Source organism: Mercenaria mercenaria, chromosome 1 (genome assembly GCF_021730395.1).
Source record: "Mercenaria mercenaria strain notata chromosome 1, MADL_Memer_1, whole genome shotgun sequence".
NCBI lineage: Eukaryota > Metazoa > Mollusca > Bivalvia > Venerida > Veneridae > Mercenaria > Mercenaria mercenaria.
The window spans coordinates 65,999,237-66,015,719 of NC_069361.1; the positions used below are offsets into that span (position 1 = coordinate 65,999,237).

General features: G+C 34.3%; 1 protein-coding gene across 1 annotated transcript; it reads left to right on the forward strand.

Moving 5' to 3' along the window:
- The first annotated feature begins 1,339 nt into the window (after window positions 1-1,339).
- Window positions 1,340-9,506, forward strand: LOC123566018 (uncharacterized). The gene is made up of 7 exons (XM_053551062.1): window positions 1,340-1,348; window positions 2,052-2,173; window positions 2,614-2,705; window positions 3,286-3,326; window positions 5,156-5,317; window positions 6,307-6,414; window positions 9,354-9,506. The coding sequence occupies exons 1-7, from the start codon at window positions 1,340-1,342 to the stop codon at window positions 9,504-9,506; spliced, it is 687 nt and encodes a 228-aa protein (XP_053407037.1).
- Window positions 9,507-16,483: the final 6,977 nt, after the last annotated feature.

The window sequence follows — 16,483 nt, forward strand, 5'->3', positions numbered from 1 at the left end:
TTTATTTAAAATTTTGAAAAAGGTCTCTCTGATGTGAAACATGCATAATTTATATAAAAACCTGCCCCGGCACCATCTTGCGGCTTTTATATGGCAGTTGGGGGTTTAAGAACACTACATCCCTTCTTTTCACTCATCTGAGTACACAGTGCGCATATAGAGCTATTGTGATCACGTTGTGTCTGTCATGCATCCATTCGTCCTTGTGTGACCCTTTACCGAGATTGTTCCCAATATGTATAAAGTAGAAACTTAGAAAAAAGAAACATTTTCCGGATGATAAGTTGAGAACGCTTTGGCCTAGGATCATGAAAATTGATAGATTTGTCATGACTGGCAGATGTCCCCTGTTGATTTTGAGGTCAGTTTGTCACAGGTCAAGGTTATGGTGACCTTGAAGAGTTAAACAGTTTTCGGACAAGAACCTGAGAATGCTTGGGCCTGTGATCACGAAACTTAGTAGTAAGATTGGTCTTGATTAACTGATTCAAGAGTCAGATTGACCGAGAACATTTAAACTGTTTCTGGACAATAACTTTAAAACGCTTGGGCAAAGGATCATGAAACTTCATAGGGAGTTGATCAGGACCTGCAGATGACCCCAATTGATTTTTAGGTCAAGGACATCCAGCTTTGACATGGGCTTAGTTCTGTGACAATGCCATATTGTTACAAGTCTAGTTATGATTGTTGAGAAAATGAATATGATACAAGTACATGTAGCTGGACTTTTACCTTGCAAGAGCAAAACATGTTTTATTTAGCTGTTTTGATCACTCGATCTCTGTCCTGTCCACTGGGATTGTCGTCGATATTTTCTTTTTTATGCAAAATCTCTGGTTTGATTTGAAATTTCTCGTAGTGACACATAATTGCAAAAGTCCACTTTTTATGTTTTCCCAACATGGCCGGATGAAAAATAAAAAATCTCTGAATATGAAATAACTTGGCAGAAATGATTTTTCTTAGACCTGTTGTTACTGTAAAACAGCGATATAGGGTTATCTTGGCCCTCTTGTTACAGGTTTTATAATGAATGATACTGTGATGGTATAATTTTTACATTTTCTTTTTTTACTTTCAGATGATTTTGTAACAGTGTCCACAAAAAGAAAGCCAAAACTAGCAGAAAGAGCCTTAAGTCATTCAAATATTATGAGCAGTTTGAAAAACACTTGCAAATGTAAAAATGAATGTATGAACAAAGTGACATGTGAAGTTGTGCACAGGCTAAGATATGAATATTGGACACAACTTAAAGAACAGAGGAAACAGTGGCTAATAACCAAATTGACATTATCACAAAAATGTGGCCATTTTACTTATATTTTCCTGGACAATGGGCAAGGTATATGTTTAAAAGCTTTAGAATTTGTACTTAATATAAACAAGAACTCCTTGACCAAACACAGGATGCATTCATCAAGAGGTGCTCTAAGTGTATATCCAGCTATCCGTGAAACAAGTGTTAAAAGTGTTGAATGTATTGCTTGGATTGAAGGCTATGCAACAAAGTATGCGGACAGAATGCCTAACACAAAAGACATATTGTTGCCATACCATACAATAAAAAAACATGTTTACCAGACCTATATTTCGGAGATAAAAAATTATGTGTCAGAATCAACATTCTACAGTGATTGGACAAAGCATTTTCCACATTTGAAAATAAAAAAGGTTTGTACAATTTTATATAGCGGTTGCATAGTTTATGCAGGAATAAGATGCAGTACTTAAATTCTGTTTCTTTGCTAATGTTACACTACTTTTTCTGCCATGAAGATTTTACCTTAAAACACTGATACACTCGGATATTCTGAATTATTTTGTGTCTTAAATGACGCAGTAAACTGTTGTAACACTACAGATTTTATACAGCCCTGGATCTACTGCTCCACTTTAATTAAGATTATTGCAGCAAAAGTAAGCTTTAAAATTCCCTTTTGCTACTAGAAGAATCCAAGCATTTGACTCACGTAGTAACCTTTTCTTTTGCATTAGACATATTACACATTTTCTCAGTTGATATAAAGTCTTTTTCTTTTTTTCAGTCAAAAAGTTTTTCCCAGTGCGCAAAATGTGCAGTTCTACAGAGAAAATTTGAGAGCACACTATGTCCAGTCACTAGGTTAGAACTACTGAAAGAAAGAGCTTCACACAATCAGCGTCAAATGTAAGGCAAAATTCCTTGTTTTCCCTATTTACCATTGTACTACAAAAGAGAAAAAATGCTGATATTTAGTTTGGCGATAGTATATTGTTTCATATTTAGTAGTACACTCATAATTTTGATGAGTACAGTCAGAGCAAAATACAAAATTTGATAAATACAGAACCTCATGATGTAGTGACTAGAAACTTCTTATGTTTAACAACAGTTATTTAAAGTTTTAAGGACCAGATAGTCGATAGTCGAAAGAACTTAAGTGATGGTTTGGGAGAAATGATCATGCTACACACAGTGTGAACCATAACAGCAGCATTATTAATTTGTGTCACTTTTCAAAAAAAAAAGTGTTATATCCTGTACAAATGATTACATAATCAGTCAGTAGCTATATATGATAACTATGTTTTATAATATGAAAATACAAAATGTAATTTAAATTGCAGGCTAGAAAGAAAATATTACTACTCAAAGAGGCAAGCTAGCAAACAGTACCCAGATGAATTTTTGTCACTTATTATTGATGGAATGGACCAATGTAAGACATTGTTTTATTTCAGAAAAAGTATAGTGCTAGATCTGCCTTCAGTATAAACTGAACTGTATTTTAACACCCAAGTTCTCTTTCACTTTTGGAAAAAGAATTCAGAATTTCAGATTGCTTAAATTAAAATAAATGGATGTGTTTCTACCTGACTTGACTTCCACATAGCAGTCTTTTTATTGTTGATATGTGTAGGTGTTGAGATCAGCGATAAGACTTAATAGCTCATATATTGTATAATTTGATTGTAATATGCAATCATTATATTAGAGAATGATACTTCCATTTATGAGGTCAAAATATAACATACACAATGGGCTGAACTTGTCATCGCGTTTCAGTTTTATGTATTGTTACTTTGTGAAACAGTACATTTGCTTCTGAAAACTTTTAATTAGGTTTGTCTAAGTCCAAAGATGTGTAGTGCCAGTGACCTTGGTCTTTCATGTCAAGGTCATAATTTGATGTCAGCATTTCGGTTGAGGGGGGTGGGGGTGGATTTGTTACTAATAGTGACAACTCTACTTTTATTCTGCATCTGATAAAGCATTTATATGTTTCTTTTTGTCTTCAGCCAAAACAGATCTGCCACACTTCGTAGGAAGACAAGCAAAAGTAAGTAATAGTTTGATGCTGTTTCTCTGTATATTTTCTGTTTTTATTCCGTTACAAAGATGGTGATATTTGTTGTATACATTGAACAGAAAAAAATATCCACTTTTTAAAAAGAACATCATCCACACCACATTTTAGCAGCAGAAAGGGCCAAAATGAGCTATTTTGACCTTGTCTGCACAATAGCTGCTTCATTTATGGCTTGATTTTTTACCAAACTTGCACAAAACTTGTATCACCATAAGATCTTGGTTCCTTTCTTGAACTGGCCAGATTCTATTATGGGTTCCAGAGTGATGGCCCCTGAATGGGCCAGAATTAGCTATTTTGACATTGTTTCCACAATAGCAGCTTCATAAATGATTTGATTTTAACTAAACATGCACACAACTTGTATCACCACAAGATCTTGGTTCCTTTGTTGAACTGGCCAGATTCCTTTATGGGTTCCAGAGTTATGGCTCCTGATAGGGCCAGAATTAGCTATTTTGACCTTGTCTTCACAATAGCAGCTTCATTTATGATTTGAATTTAATCAAACTTGCACAAAACTTGTGTCACCATAAGATCTTGGTTTCTGTCTTGAACTGACTAGATCCCATTATGGTTTACAGAGTTATGGCATCTGAAAGGGCCAAAATTAGCTATTTTGACCTTGTCTGCACAATAGCAGCTTCATTTATGATTTGATTTTAACTAAACTTGCACACAACTTGTATCACCATAAGATCTTGATTCCTTTTTATACGGCCTAAGGGACGTATTATGTAATCGCCTTGGTGTCCATCTGTCTGTCTCTTGGTTAGCAATTTCCCTTCTGTTCTGTAAATCTTGAACCCCTTTAAGGATTTCAAAAAAACCTGACCTAAATGTTCACCCCATCGAAACGTTGTGCAGAGCGCATGCTTTGGATGGCTCACTTCAAGGTCAAGGTCACACTTAGGGGTCAAAGGTCATATGACTTTGTTTTGTGTGTATATTGCTCTGCATTTGCATTGCATTGCAGTGCTCTTGTTTTTATTTGGCAGATCCTTTTTTTGTTCACTTACAATATTTTTTTTTAATTACTTCCTTGTATATTACTATAAATAGCTTATTTAGTAACTTTTTTATTATTGGCCATAGGGAAAAACCGAGACCACTTTTCTGTGGTACAACATGGATGGTACCTCCAATTTTTAGGTTATTTTGACATATCTGTAGCTTTAAGAAAATTTCAACTATATTTTCTCATGATTCTTTTGATTGATCTTGATTATGATTTTTTTTTGACCTTCTTGTCCTTGAGTGCAATGATAACAGGTGAGCGATATAGGGCCATTATGGCCCTCTTCTTTTTTTGTCTGAAAATCTCTGGTAATATTTTGATCCCATAATTCCTTGAATTCTTCAAATAGTTAAGCACGCTTTCAACAAGTAGCTCTTGTTCTTCTTTGTTTTTGTTGTTAAATATGCCATACACCTGCTAAGTACCATTAAAATCCATTCATGATTTACAGCAATACTGGGCATAAAGTAATTTCAGTTTTTCAAAATCTTAAGTTTCAGACTTTAGACATTGATTAATGTAGGAACGGAATGGTGAATAAACACATGAAGCGTCTCAGAAATTATGTTGTATTTTCTTAACAGTAGTGCCCAGTTTATTTCAAGAAATTGATAGTCATTTAAAACACTGTAATGTCAAATCAAACAATTTTCTTAATCTTGGAACCAAAACAACTTGTTGCTTGTTTGAACATTATATAAGTCTGCTGATGAGAAATATGAGGTTCTTTGTTAGACAATCTTTGTTACCTAGTTTTGCAGAACGTCTGTTGTATTTTCAGAGTATTAATCCAGCAGCCATGTTGAAAACGCATATAACTGGTGTTATAAGTCATGGACATGGGATGTTTGCATCATTTCTTGACATTCTACAGTATCCGCACGATCCTAACTTGACTATCAATGTAATTTTGAGTGTCTTACAGAAAATATCGCAGCTAAAGGTAAAATTTATGTAAGTTTTAGTTGATTAAATAATAATATAGTTTCAAAGGGTTATATAGTCTGGGAGAGGTTTTTGCAGGCAGTAAACAGGTTCTATTTCCTTCTGAAATGAATAGTTTAAAACTACAATATTTCTTTTAACTAAAATATATGTCCCTGTACTTTAATGCAATCTTATATTTTCTAGTCTTCTCGGATCAGCAATATTTTTTTCACTTTAGTAAAATTATGCTTAAGCTGGTTGATAGGCGGCTGGAGGGGTGTTGCACATCTCATTACCTCCCATAAACAAACCTAGTCAGACCAAGTATGCTATAGAGAGTAAATTTGCATAGTTGCATTCTTTGCTTCCAATGGATCTTGTTACAGATTTTATCAGATATAGTCACACTATATAAAATGTCATTTTATGTGAAATACTTATAGGGGACATATTCAAGATGTTAACAATATATGAGCCGCACCATGAGAAAACCAACATAGTGGCTTTGCGACCAGCATGGATTCAGACCAGCCTACCCAGTCTGGTCAGGATCCAAGCTATTTGCTTTCAAAGCCTGTTGTAATTAGAGAAACCGTTAGCAAACAGCATGAATTCTGACCAGACTGCGCGGATGTGCAGGCTGGTCTGGACCAATGCTGGTTGCAAATGCATTATGTTGTTTTCTCATGGCATGGCACCAATATAAAGATAAGCGGAGTGTAAGAGGTTGGATTTGTTGCAAAAATATGTGGTTTTTATTTAGTGTATGAAATACTGTAAAATCAGTTGTGTTGGCAATGAATTTGATTGCTTTGTCGTCAAAATTTACCATTTCATTTTGATAAAAAATTGTATATTTCAGATTTAAAAGAAAACGTGCCTGTTAGTTAGGATATATTTCGAGGATTGACACAACCATGAAATCCATGGAATTAGTCCACCACAGTAATATTATATTATTTAACAGTATATGTACAAACTTAAAAGTCAGTTTTTATGTTTCAGGGTGAGCTTCCTCCTGTTTTCTATCTCCAAATGGACAACAGCCCTAGAGATAACAAGAACGTGATGGGTTTCTGTGAAGCTTTGGTCAGACTTAATGTTTTCAATGAGGTAAATGTTTTTCAAATTAATGTGATGCATAATTAATCTTCAGCAAACATGGTCTGTTAATCATCCGTGTTGCCAGAAGAGCAAAACAGTGAAACAGAAAACTGTTTAAAAATTTCTCATTATCTACTTTAAGGAGATGCCAGAGCTAAGAAACACAGGAAATGAACATATCTTTAAAGTCCCCATTTCTTGTCTGTCCTTTGTATTAGATTTGTGCATGTATGACTCCACTGAACTGGCTCTTTCTTTCCAGCATCATACATTTTTATATAGATCTAATTATTTAGTTTCCACTCTATAACTTGTACAGTAAACCTCGCTTATAAGGAACAGCTTGGGACCTCTAAAAAATGTTCATAATAACCGAGGTTCCTTATATCCGTATAGCGAACTAGTTCCTTGTAACCGAGGTTTGTATAACGAACACAATTTTTGTATATAGCGAACACGATTTGACTTACGTTTGAAAAGGGCTATGTATTCACACTCCGGGCCGACCATGAGTCTTTATGTGAGAAAGTTGCGAGTATCCTTCCATTTGTTTTATATATTTATCTTACACAAGGAAACAAACTCTATACTTAAAATGACCAAACGATACCAGCCAAGGGAATATATTTCATATCGCATCCATTTTGAAAAAAAAGTGAGCCAATTATTGTTTGATTAATTCGGTAACGGCTATGAAAAACAGCACAATCAAGTCCTGTGACTGTCCTGCAAACAGTCTAAATTCAGTCATCATTTAATCCAATTATCGCGATTAGCGGCGAATTCAAAACTGCTAAGTACGCCGCTTGTTAAAAACCATATTCAGAACAATAAACCAAAAGTGGTTTGTCGCGTGTTGATTAGATTACATAAACACTATTGAAAAACGTGGATCTCTGATTGGTCAGGGTCACCAAGGTCGTAAACTCCGCCTTTTGATTGACAGGGCGACTTTTCTCCGATACTGTAATTCATTGTGTATTGGGCAAGCATGGGTTTTTCTAGCGTCCTTTTTAAACAAGCGTGTTGTATTATTTGGTTAAGTTGGTTATACTACTTTTTGTGAGTCTCTACAAATGTAGGGATATAAACTGAAGTACACAAGTGAGCTATCTACGAGACTCAGTATATTTTAAAGACTGAAGCATAATACACAATCATCTAGTATTTGGTAAATGTTAATGATGATATTTTATATTTTCTTTTTATCAAATCCGAGAATCAGCAAACTAAAGATCATAGATTGTGTTTATGCGCGTGAAAATGCCGACGTTACTCTGACGTCATCAGCGATTCTCGGGTTTATTTCCAATTTCTAATGATTTTTATTCTTCATGTCTGTTCGCTATAACCGAGGGGTTCTCCATTGAATTTCATACTTTGGGACTGGAAAAAGAGTTCCTTATAACCGAGTGTTCCTTATAACCGAGTTCCCTATAACCGAGGATTTTTACATTGAATAAAGAAGAAATTAGATCGGGGAATTGAAAACTGTTCCTTATAACCGAGTGTTCCTTATATCCGAGTTCCTTATAAGTGAGGTTTACTGTATATGCATTAATGGATTATCTTAGTGCTACGCACAAATGCTCTCTATGATGAGGCACTTCAATTCCAAGGCAAGATTTATGTCCTCTGTGATGATTTTATAAAAGACATTATATTGGAAATCATTCCATCCTCCACTTGATTCATATGAGAGGTTTACTGTTACTTGCAGTGAACAGGTTAATACCAGTGCAGAATCCACGGATACTGGTTATGTTATTGCTTGCTACTACATGTCTGAAATACTTCAGAAAAAAGGCACTAAACTGAAAACCAAACATTGACACTGAGTTAATTAATGAACTTGCCTGTTATCGTTAGATTATATGGATTAATTACAATAGATTTTTCTGAAATTGTGAAAATGTATTTGATTCTAAAAACTTCAGCATCTGCATGATATGATTAGTTGTTTCTAAGTTTGATGTAAGAACTGGCCAAGTAATGCAAGCTTGCTTACATGTATTTTCTCCAAATAAAATGAACTTCCTAACAGTAATTGCTTCAAAATGTTCCTATATGGTGCAAAATTATTTATTTGAAATTATAATATATGCCATCTGAGACACTTCATGGGAAAAAATAGCAACCATCAAACTGGCTCCATGCCTAAAACAATGTACGGAGGGACTTCTACTATAAAAAAAGCTTGAAAATATCAATTTGATCTAAAAGTGAGTCTGAGTCACAATATTACACCTTCGGACAAGAAAAAAATCAGTATTCTACACGTTTTCTTCCAGATACTGAATACCAACTTTCAAATCTCCATTCATAATTTCTCAATACTAAATAAATGTAACTTTATCCCTACAAAACAGAGTTTGGGTGGGCGGGGGTGGGGGTGGGGGGGGGGGGGGGGTGGGGGTGAGTATATAGGAGTGAACTTGGGGATCGGTGTCGGTCGGTCTGTTGGTTTTCATAGTTTCTGGACGATAACTCCTGAAAAGTTTGACAGATTTAAATCGTCTTTGGTACAAAGATGTCCCATTATAAAATACAGATCAAGTTAGACTTTGCGGTCAGTAAGTCAAAGGTCAAGGTCACAATGACCAGAAACAGTTAAACAGTTTCCAGACGAAAAATTAAGAAAGATTGTGCCAAGGATCATAAATTTTTGTACACAGGTGTAACATCATAGAATAAAGGTCAAGTTCGACTATGAGGTTGATAGGTCATTGTTCAACAGTGGATTTAGAGAAAAAAAAAGAATAACAATAATTACTTCACAACCACAGAATTAAAATTTCATTTGCAAATACAGTGTAAAGGAATTTGCTATGACAGGCGTATATTGTGACATTCTGGCACTCTGAATACATTCAAATCAAGATCTTTGCCACAGCTATGTTGGAGCGAAAAATGATGTTATGGTATGAAGTTATTCTTTCTTTTTTCAGGTTCACATATCATTCCTTTATGTTGGCCATTCACATAAGGACATAGATGCTTCTTTTAGTAAAATATCTGAAAAATTAAGAAAGTCAGATGCAGAAACAGTACCAGCCCTTCTAGATTTAGTTGTCAATATGGAACTCTTAAGCAATTTGTAAAGCAGTGGCTGTCAGATTCTTTAACTAAAATAATGGGTGTTAGTGAACCACTACACTTTAAAATTGTAAGAACCGGTGTTAAAATTCAGGTGTATTATAAAGGGCAACAACATAAGCTGTGGAATGTTTTAGATGGAAGAGGAACATTCCTCAGATCCATGCCTAGTGGAAAAGTGAAGCAGTTGCAGCCTAATTATGACAAAGTACTCGAGAAAGTAGACATCATGAAGAAACAAATAATTTCAATAAATTACATGTTTAAGAATGAAGAAAATTTCATGTGGTGGCTGGAATTCCTAAATAATATGAAGACTATTCAGCACAGAAACAAGATATTGTGGATCACACAACTTCCGAAGCAAAGGAAAAATACAAAACTGAGGAATATTATAGAAATATTGGATCCCGCCTTACGCAAAATGCTTGAAAAGGAGACAGATGTACCAAAGGTAATAATTTAATGTTAAACATTTAATGTATTTTGGTCCCAGAATCTGTCTGCAATGCTTGTTAATTCATACTGGCTATTGATATCATTGCCAGTGTTACATTTTGTATATATAGTTCTTTCTGCTAAAGGCAGATGGAATAGTAGACATTTATCTACCTGTCTGTTTATTCATTCACGTGTGAAATATTTTTCGATGTATTTTGCAGTAAGTTTTCTCTCTGTAGTGATTGATAAATGTGCATTTTCCAGTCTTGGCACAACTGAATAAATACAAGTTAACGAAAACTAGCTACGAATGATAGTGTTTTGAATTGAACAGTCAATCTATGTTTTACAATTGCAGATGATTCTTGGTATTCATGTCCAGTTCTTTATTTAATACAAGACTGCTGACTGAAAAGTGCCTTAACAAATAGACAATGATTTCTATCCAACTGACCAAGGAATGACATTAATTCAGCTATAAGAAAAATAACATGTTTTTACTCTTTTTATCTTTTGCTTTGTTGTTTCTTTATTGAAGATATCCTGTGAGAAACTGAAAAAGCTCAAAGTAAACAGATCCATACAAAAGGCACCAAGGAGAAATAACAGGTAAATTATTAACATGTCATTAAACCCCTGCCACGAGTGGTGGAGGGTTATAGGAATGGTCTTCTCCGTCCGTCCGTCCTTCCATCTGTCCTAAACCCCTTGAAGGAATTTTTTAAACTTGGGTCAAATGATTCCCTTATCAAGGCGATGTGCAGCACTTAAGAGTCAGCCATGTTGGCTCAAGGTCAAGGTCACAACTCTGGGTCAAAGGTTTGAGCCTTCCATTTCATGTCTGCTGTGTATCTCCTTATCCTATTAAAAATGTAATGTTTGTTTAAGTTTCCAAACACCAATGGTTCAGTTTAATTAAAGGATTATGTTTATTTCTAGCCTCACTTAACACATTTATGCAGAAAAATAAGTTGAAGGGAAAATTATAATATAAAGAATTAATGATTAAGTTGGTACTGTTTTCATTTTTTTTTGCAGCAAACAGTAGTATCGGCAAAAAGATCCATCAAAGGTCTGTAAACGAGAATGTTGTTTCTGCAACCACTAAGATTGTGCAAAGAAAAAGTGGAAAAATAGATCAGGTAAGATTTTAAAGTCAGTGAAGTTTGGCTCAATGTGTTGTTAATATGTCCCACTGAAAGATGTAGTACATGAGCCATATGGTTGATTGGTACCATCTGGGGGGATTAATTCTTATAGTGATTTTTGGAAAGGTATACAACCCTGGAGTAAGATAATATGTGATAGCAATGTATCGATGGTAGCTTTTGGTGTGATATCATCTTGATATATGCCTACACTTAGATACAAGTTCAGGTGAGCTAAAATATATCCAGTGTAGACATAAGAATTATGGAACATATGCTTTTCAGTTTGAATAATTGATGTATTTGTAACAAGTATTTAAAAATAAACAAAATATTTCCTTAATTTTCGACATTTTTGGGTTTGCTTCTTTGAATAAATGCATGGATGTTAATTGAAATAATGATTATGAAGAACATCTTAATAGTATGGACAACTAATAAGCATAATTATAGCTCATAATTAGATTTTCTTCCGATGGATGTTAGACCTTGAGGTACCATTTCCCCCTGCCTTCCCTAAGGAATCAAGGAATATTCAACATTATGACCTTCGGAAAATACATACCGAATGCTTTTTATTCCTACATGTATGCCGTTTAAACGTTAGAGCTTTTGTAACTTACGTGGCATTTAATATGTTTCCTAAAAACATTTAAGACGATGAAATAGTGCTACATAATGATTAAGAAAAAGTGCAGTCTGTAGTTTGTTAACAACCTTATACATGTATAACAATGAATTGAATGTGCTTTAAAACAATATTTCTTTCACGTACCCGTTAACATCTTAATTAGTGTAATTTACGTAACAGTGATTTTATTCAAACATTATAGATATTTTACTTGTACTAATAACCCAATGACCAATGTATTTATGATTCTTCAATATAATTGAAATTACAGACTGAATAGTGTTTCTTATAACTATTTTTCTGCAGTGGTAGGAACTTTTCCATGATGTAATCTCCGTATAAGTTTTATGTTACCAAAATGTACAAAACTGATATTTCTGAAGTGAAGAAAATACACTGCACAGATCGGGAAAAAATTACAACATTTTATAATAACTATACATAATTTGTGTTGTTGAACTAGATATTTACTAGAATGCAGTGAATCACCATCTCATTTCAATAGTTGTGCGAATTTTACGTGACAATAATACGTGTTACCATAATCAGTACAAATCCATTATAAATGTTCAAGAACATAATTATACATGTATATATACTGAAATACATTTTAGAAATGGACCTTAAACAAATAGAAAACAAATAGATACTCATTGAGAACATCATGGCTTTATAGGGACAGAATCATTCTTAGTTTAAATGTTAGAAATCTCCTGACACTTACTTATTAACAGATGACACACATATTCAACCTTAATTATTTGACCTTCAACCGGTGTTTATGTAAACAAGTAAAGGAACTTGCAGACAATTCAAGCCTTTAAAATCTGTTGAAAGTCAAACAGCGTTCAAAGAGTACTTTCAAAAGTACCAACACTTCAAAAGTGTCAAAGAGAGACATCACGAAAAAGGGCACACTTCTGTATATACTTTATTGATATTATTCATTATATACTGACATTAATACAGGCCACAAATGTCAACGACCTAGATGTGAACATAGGAGTCTGGCACAAGCTGTGCCCACTAGTATTGCGTCAAATCATATAAACGATGCAATGTATCCACCTGCTTATCCGTTAGTTTATACTTATTTGTTTAGCTCGATTGTGATGAAAGCTTCAAGCCTATTGGTATCACTCTCGAGTCCGCTTCCTGGAAAACCAGTACTGGTGTCATTAGAAAAGACATGGTTGTGACCCCAGTGGGGCTCTCGAACCTACGATTCCTGGATTGAGCCGACACCTTAGACTACCGCTCCCCTATCTGCTCCTAATGATGGATCTTGAAGTAACCCACCCTTGTGTAGAAAAGCTTTTGAGAGTTCGTGGCTTCAGTGTGTCTAGATCAGCCGCAACAGCATCACAGAATGTGTAAATGACTATAGAACAGACGATCAACCTTCATGCCAAGAAAAAATGAAGCATCATAGGCTTTAGCAGACAATATTCTTCATACTACAGGTGTTGTTTGACACACCAGATGCGGGCTAAATATGTTGAAGCTACACAACAGAAAACAGACATGACTTTATAAGACAAATCCACACAAAAAGAAGTGGAACCTGCGCAGATCAAAGCCGATTATGCGGATGTAACAAAATGATCACAGATGTAGAAAAATGCACGTATCCATTCAAAGCATAAATTGGCAATAGCGGCCTTTACTTTAAAAAAATCAAAGAAAGTGACCAGCTCGCAGAATAGAATGGCTCAGATAAGGGCTGAAAGAAATGTGTTTTGGACTATTCGTGATATTAGTTGTTGAACACGCATGATGAAGTCATAAAATTTCCTGTGTCATTTGCAACATCCTACGGAATGCCAACAAAGACCAACAAAGCCAAACTATTATACTACGTTGAAGGTAGTATCGAGCTGCAACAAGCCATTCTATAGTGGCATATTTTTGCATACGAGAATCATAAAGTTTTCATGAACGTTTTATGAACTTTCCCGAAAATAAAAACAACAATACTTTTTTTGCGAAAAATTGAATAAACTTTCGTGAAAGTAGGAGGTTTCCGTGAAAATATTATCTTGTTAACGAGACAGTGTGTCAAATAGTGAACTGCATAAAGATAACTCAATAGTCCCCTCTACGGAATGAAGCGTGTTATATCAACCTCAATCCCCAACCACCACCCTAACAGTGTCTGAAACTTATAGATATTTTATTATAACATTCATATGGATTACAAAATTAACTATTTTTAACTCCTTTTATTATTTCTGTTAATTCGGTATCTGTTATCGTATGCAGTAGTTCGCACTATCGTGATTTTTTTCCACTTAGAATAAGATTCTTTTCGTGATGATGTTTTAGACTTTTACGTAAACTGTTCGCGAAAACTATCTGCTTAAGGGAATGCAGAAATATATTACCATACCATTCTATTGAAAACGTATCTTACATCATTGATGGCGATGCTTTGATAGTAGATTTCATTGCAGATACATACTTTTCCAATAGAATCTAGTCTGTCGATAGAAAACGACGTGGAACTGCACCAACACTTCTGTTTTCTGGTCAAAAATACCAAAACATGCACAGAATTGGAAATATTTCTTGAGTAATGATTACAACAAAACTCAGTTATGTTTAGACAGCTGAATGTTGGGACGTCAACATGTGTTCCCCGACGACGTTTTGGAGACGGAGAGTCATTTATATTTCCAGTATAATGGTCGCCAAAAATATCGGAACAACAACAAGGTTACATACGAAATGGTTGTCAACAAGAATGGCAACCAAGACGGTGTCCTAAATAGTTCTGACGGCATAGACATGACCCTGATGCCACCATATCAGTCCAGTCAACTATCAGTTACTCATTCATTTATTTATATTAATCTACAAAATGTTTAATATGCATATCTGCATAGCTATTGTAAAAATAATAGGAAAACGTTGTCATAATATACGCAGGTTTGATCAATCTCTTCATGTTTTTCTACATTAAATTAATAATTTTGTAGTTTAACTCTTATTCATATCAAAATCAAACAACCTTGATCTTTTCTTAAGGTGTATATTTGACTACATGCCCATGAGAATAGCCTTTATCTTCCAGGTGTTGTTAAAAGTTGCTGGGACTTTTATGACAAACAACAGTTAGTGAACAACTTGAGTGACAAAAAGATCGTTCCTGATGAACTTGTAAACGAAACCAGTGAAAGATTATTCACGTACCAATATTAACGATATCTTATAAGATTCAGACGGTGATGAAGAGTCATAACTAAGAATGTTCTAGTATGTTGAATACATAGAAAATGTGGTTTATTGAAAACAAAGAATAACCTTGACATGATATAGAAAGATAATGATTGAAAATAATAACGGCAGCATATTACCGATTAAGGTAACATATTGTAACGTAAATTACACTTTTCCATTCAATTAATTTACATGGCATTTGATATCTAACCGAAGAATGATTTTATTGATTAGTTAAAATATTTCTTTTCTAAACATAATACTAAATAACAACGACTTTAACATGTTTATATGAATTATTATGAAAATCTTGATTTTATGGTAACGTATTTTACTGTATAAAAAGTACCATTTGGTATTATTCAGCATAAAAATGTTAACTGTTTAAGCATAAGAACATTTATACAGAAGTAGGTATGAATATGCACATTTTAGGCAGATCAGATAGTAAAACATCATGTGTAAACAACATAGTTTGTGTTTTTCGTCTACACGTGTATTGTCACGTAAATTACAATAACAACAAGGTGGCTTTGATATTAAAAACTATTGGTCTGCGAATAACTGTCTAATTGTTAATTTAACATATCAAAACTGGTTCAGAAATTGCTTTGATTTAACGATATTCATACTTTTCTATTCCATATCATGTATAGAAGTATTAATTAATTTCAAACAAATAGGTAACGCACATTAATATGCCGTAAATTACAGGCGCCCCCAACAGCCAATGGCAGACAGCTTGGTTTTGTGATATGTAGAATTCTACTACCTTATACTCTATGTATTTAAACATGTCATATTAGTTCAAGAATGAGCAAAATACCTTTCTAACTGCATAATATGAAACAATATTTGTGCTCTTTAATTATGTTTAAGCACTGGTGTATGTTTCTTTGTAATTGCAATCACTCAACGCTAAAGTGGCAACATTTTAATAACAGTTCTTTTAAATACATAAAATACATAAACTGAGCTGTTTGTCTATCAATTTCCAAGTAAATATATTAAAAAATAAGAGAGAACCATTAGTTTGAAATAGAAAGTCTGTTTATATACAACGGGAGTTTGATGAAAGTCTGTTTTGGATTGGTGTTACTACATGGCTAATAAAACACAAAAGCTACCACCACTGCAATGCTATCACATAGTTTCTGAATTGTCAGATGTTTACCTATCCAAAAATAGCATTGAGCTTTAATCCCCTCGGATGGTACCGCTAGCCAAAATTTCTGTGTCTGGCTCATGGACTAATGACATAATTATAGGCCCTTGGAGAAAAAAATAAAAAAGAATCTTTAAACAACACACCCAATTTTTTCAATGCGTAAACTCAACCACTTTTATATGCCTGTCTCTGAAAGAGCGGGGCATATTATGTGAACACCTGTGGAGGCGGGGGCATCTAAAAGCATGTCGGCTCTCGAACAGTTTTCATTGATCTCAACAAACTTGCTTACAATGATTGTTGGCATAAAATATCTTTGCCAAGTTCGATTACCACCCAAATTGCCTAAGTCACTCTCCGATGATGGCCCTTGAA

Coding starts and splice junctions, on each gene's coding strand:
- LOC123566018 (XM_053551062.1), top strand. Junction 2,706..3,285: donor TATTGATGGAATGGACCAAT/GTAAGACATTGT, acceptor TTTTGTCTTCAG/CCAAAACAGATCTGCCACAC. Junction 3,327..5,155: donor TCGTAGGAAGACAAGCAAAA/GTAAGTAATAGT, acceptor TTGTATTTTCAG/AGTATTAATCCAGCAGCCAT.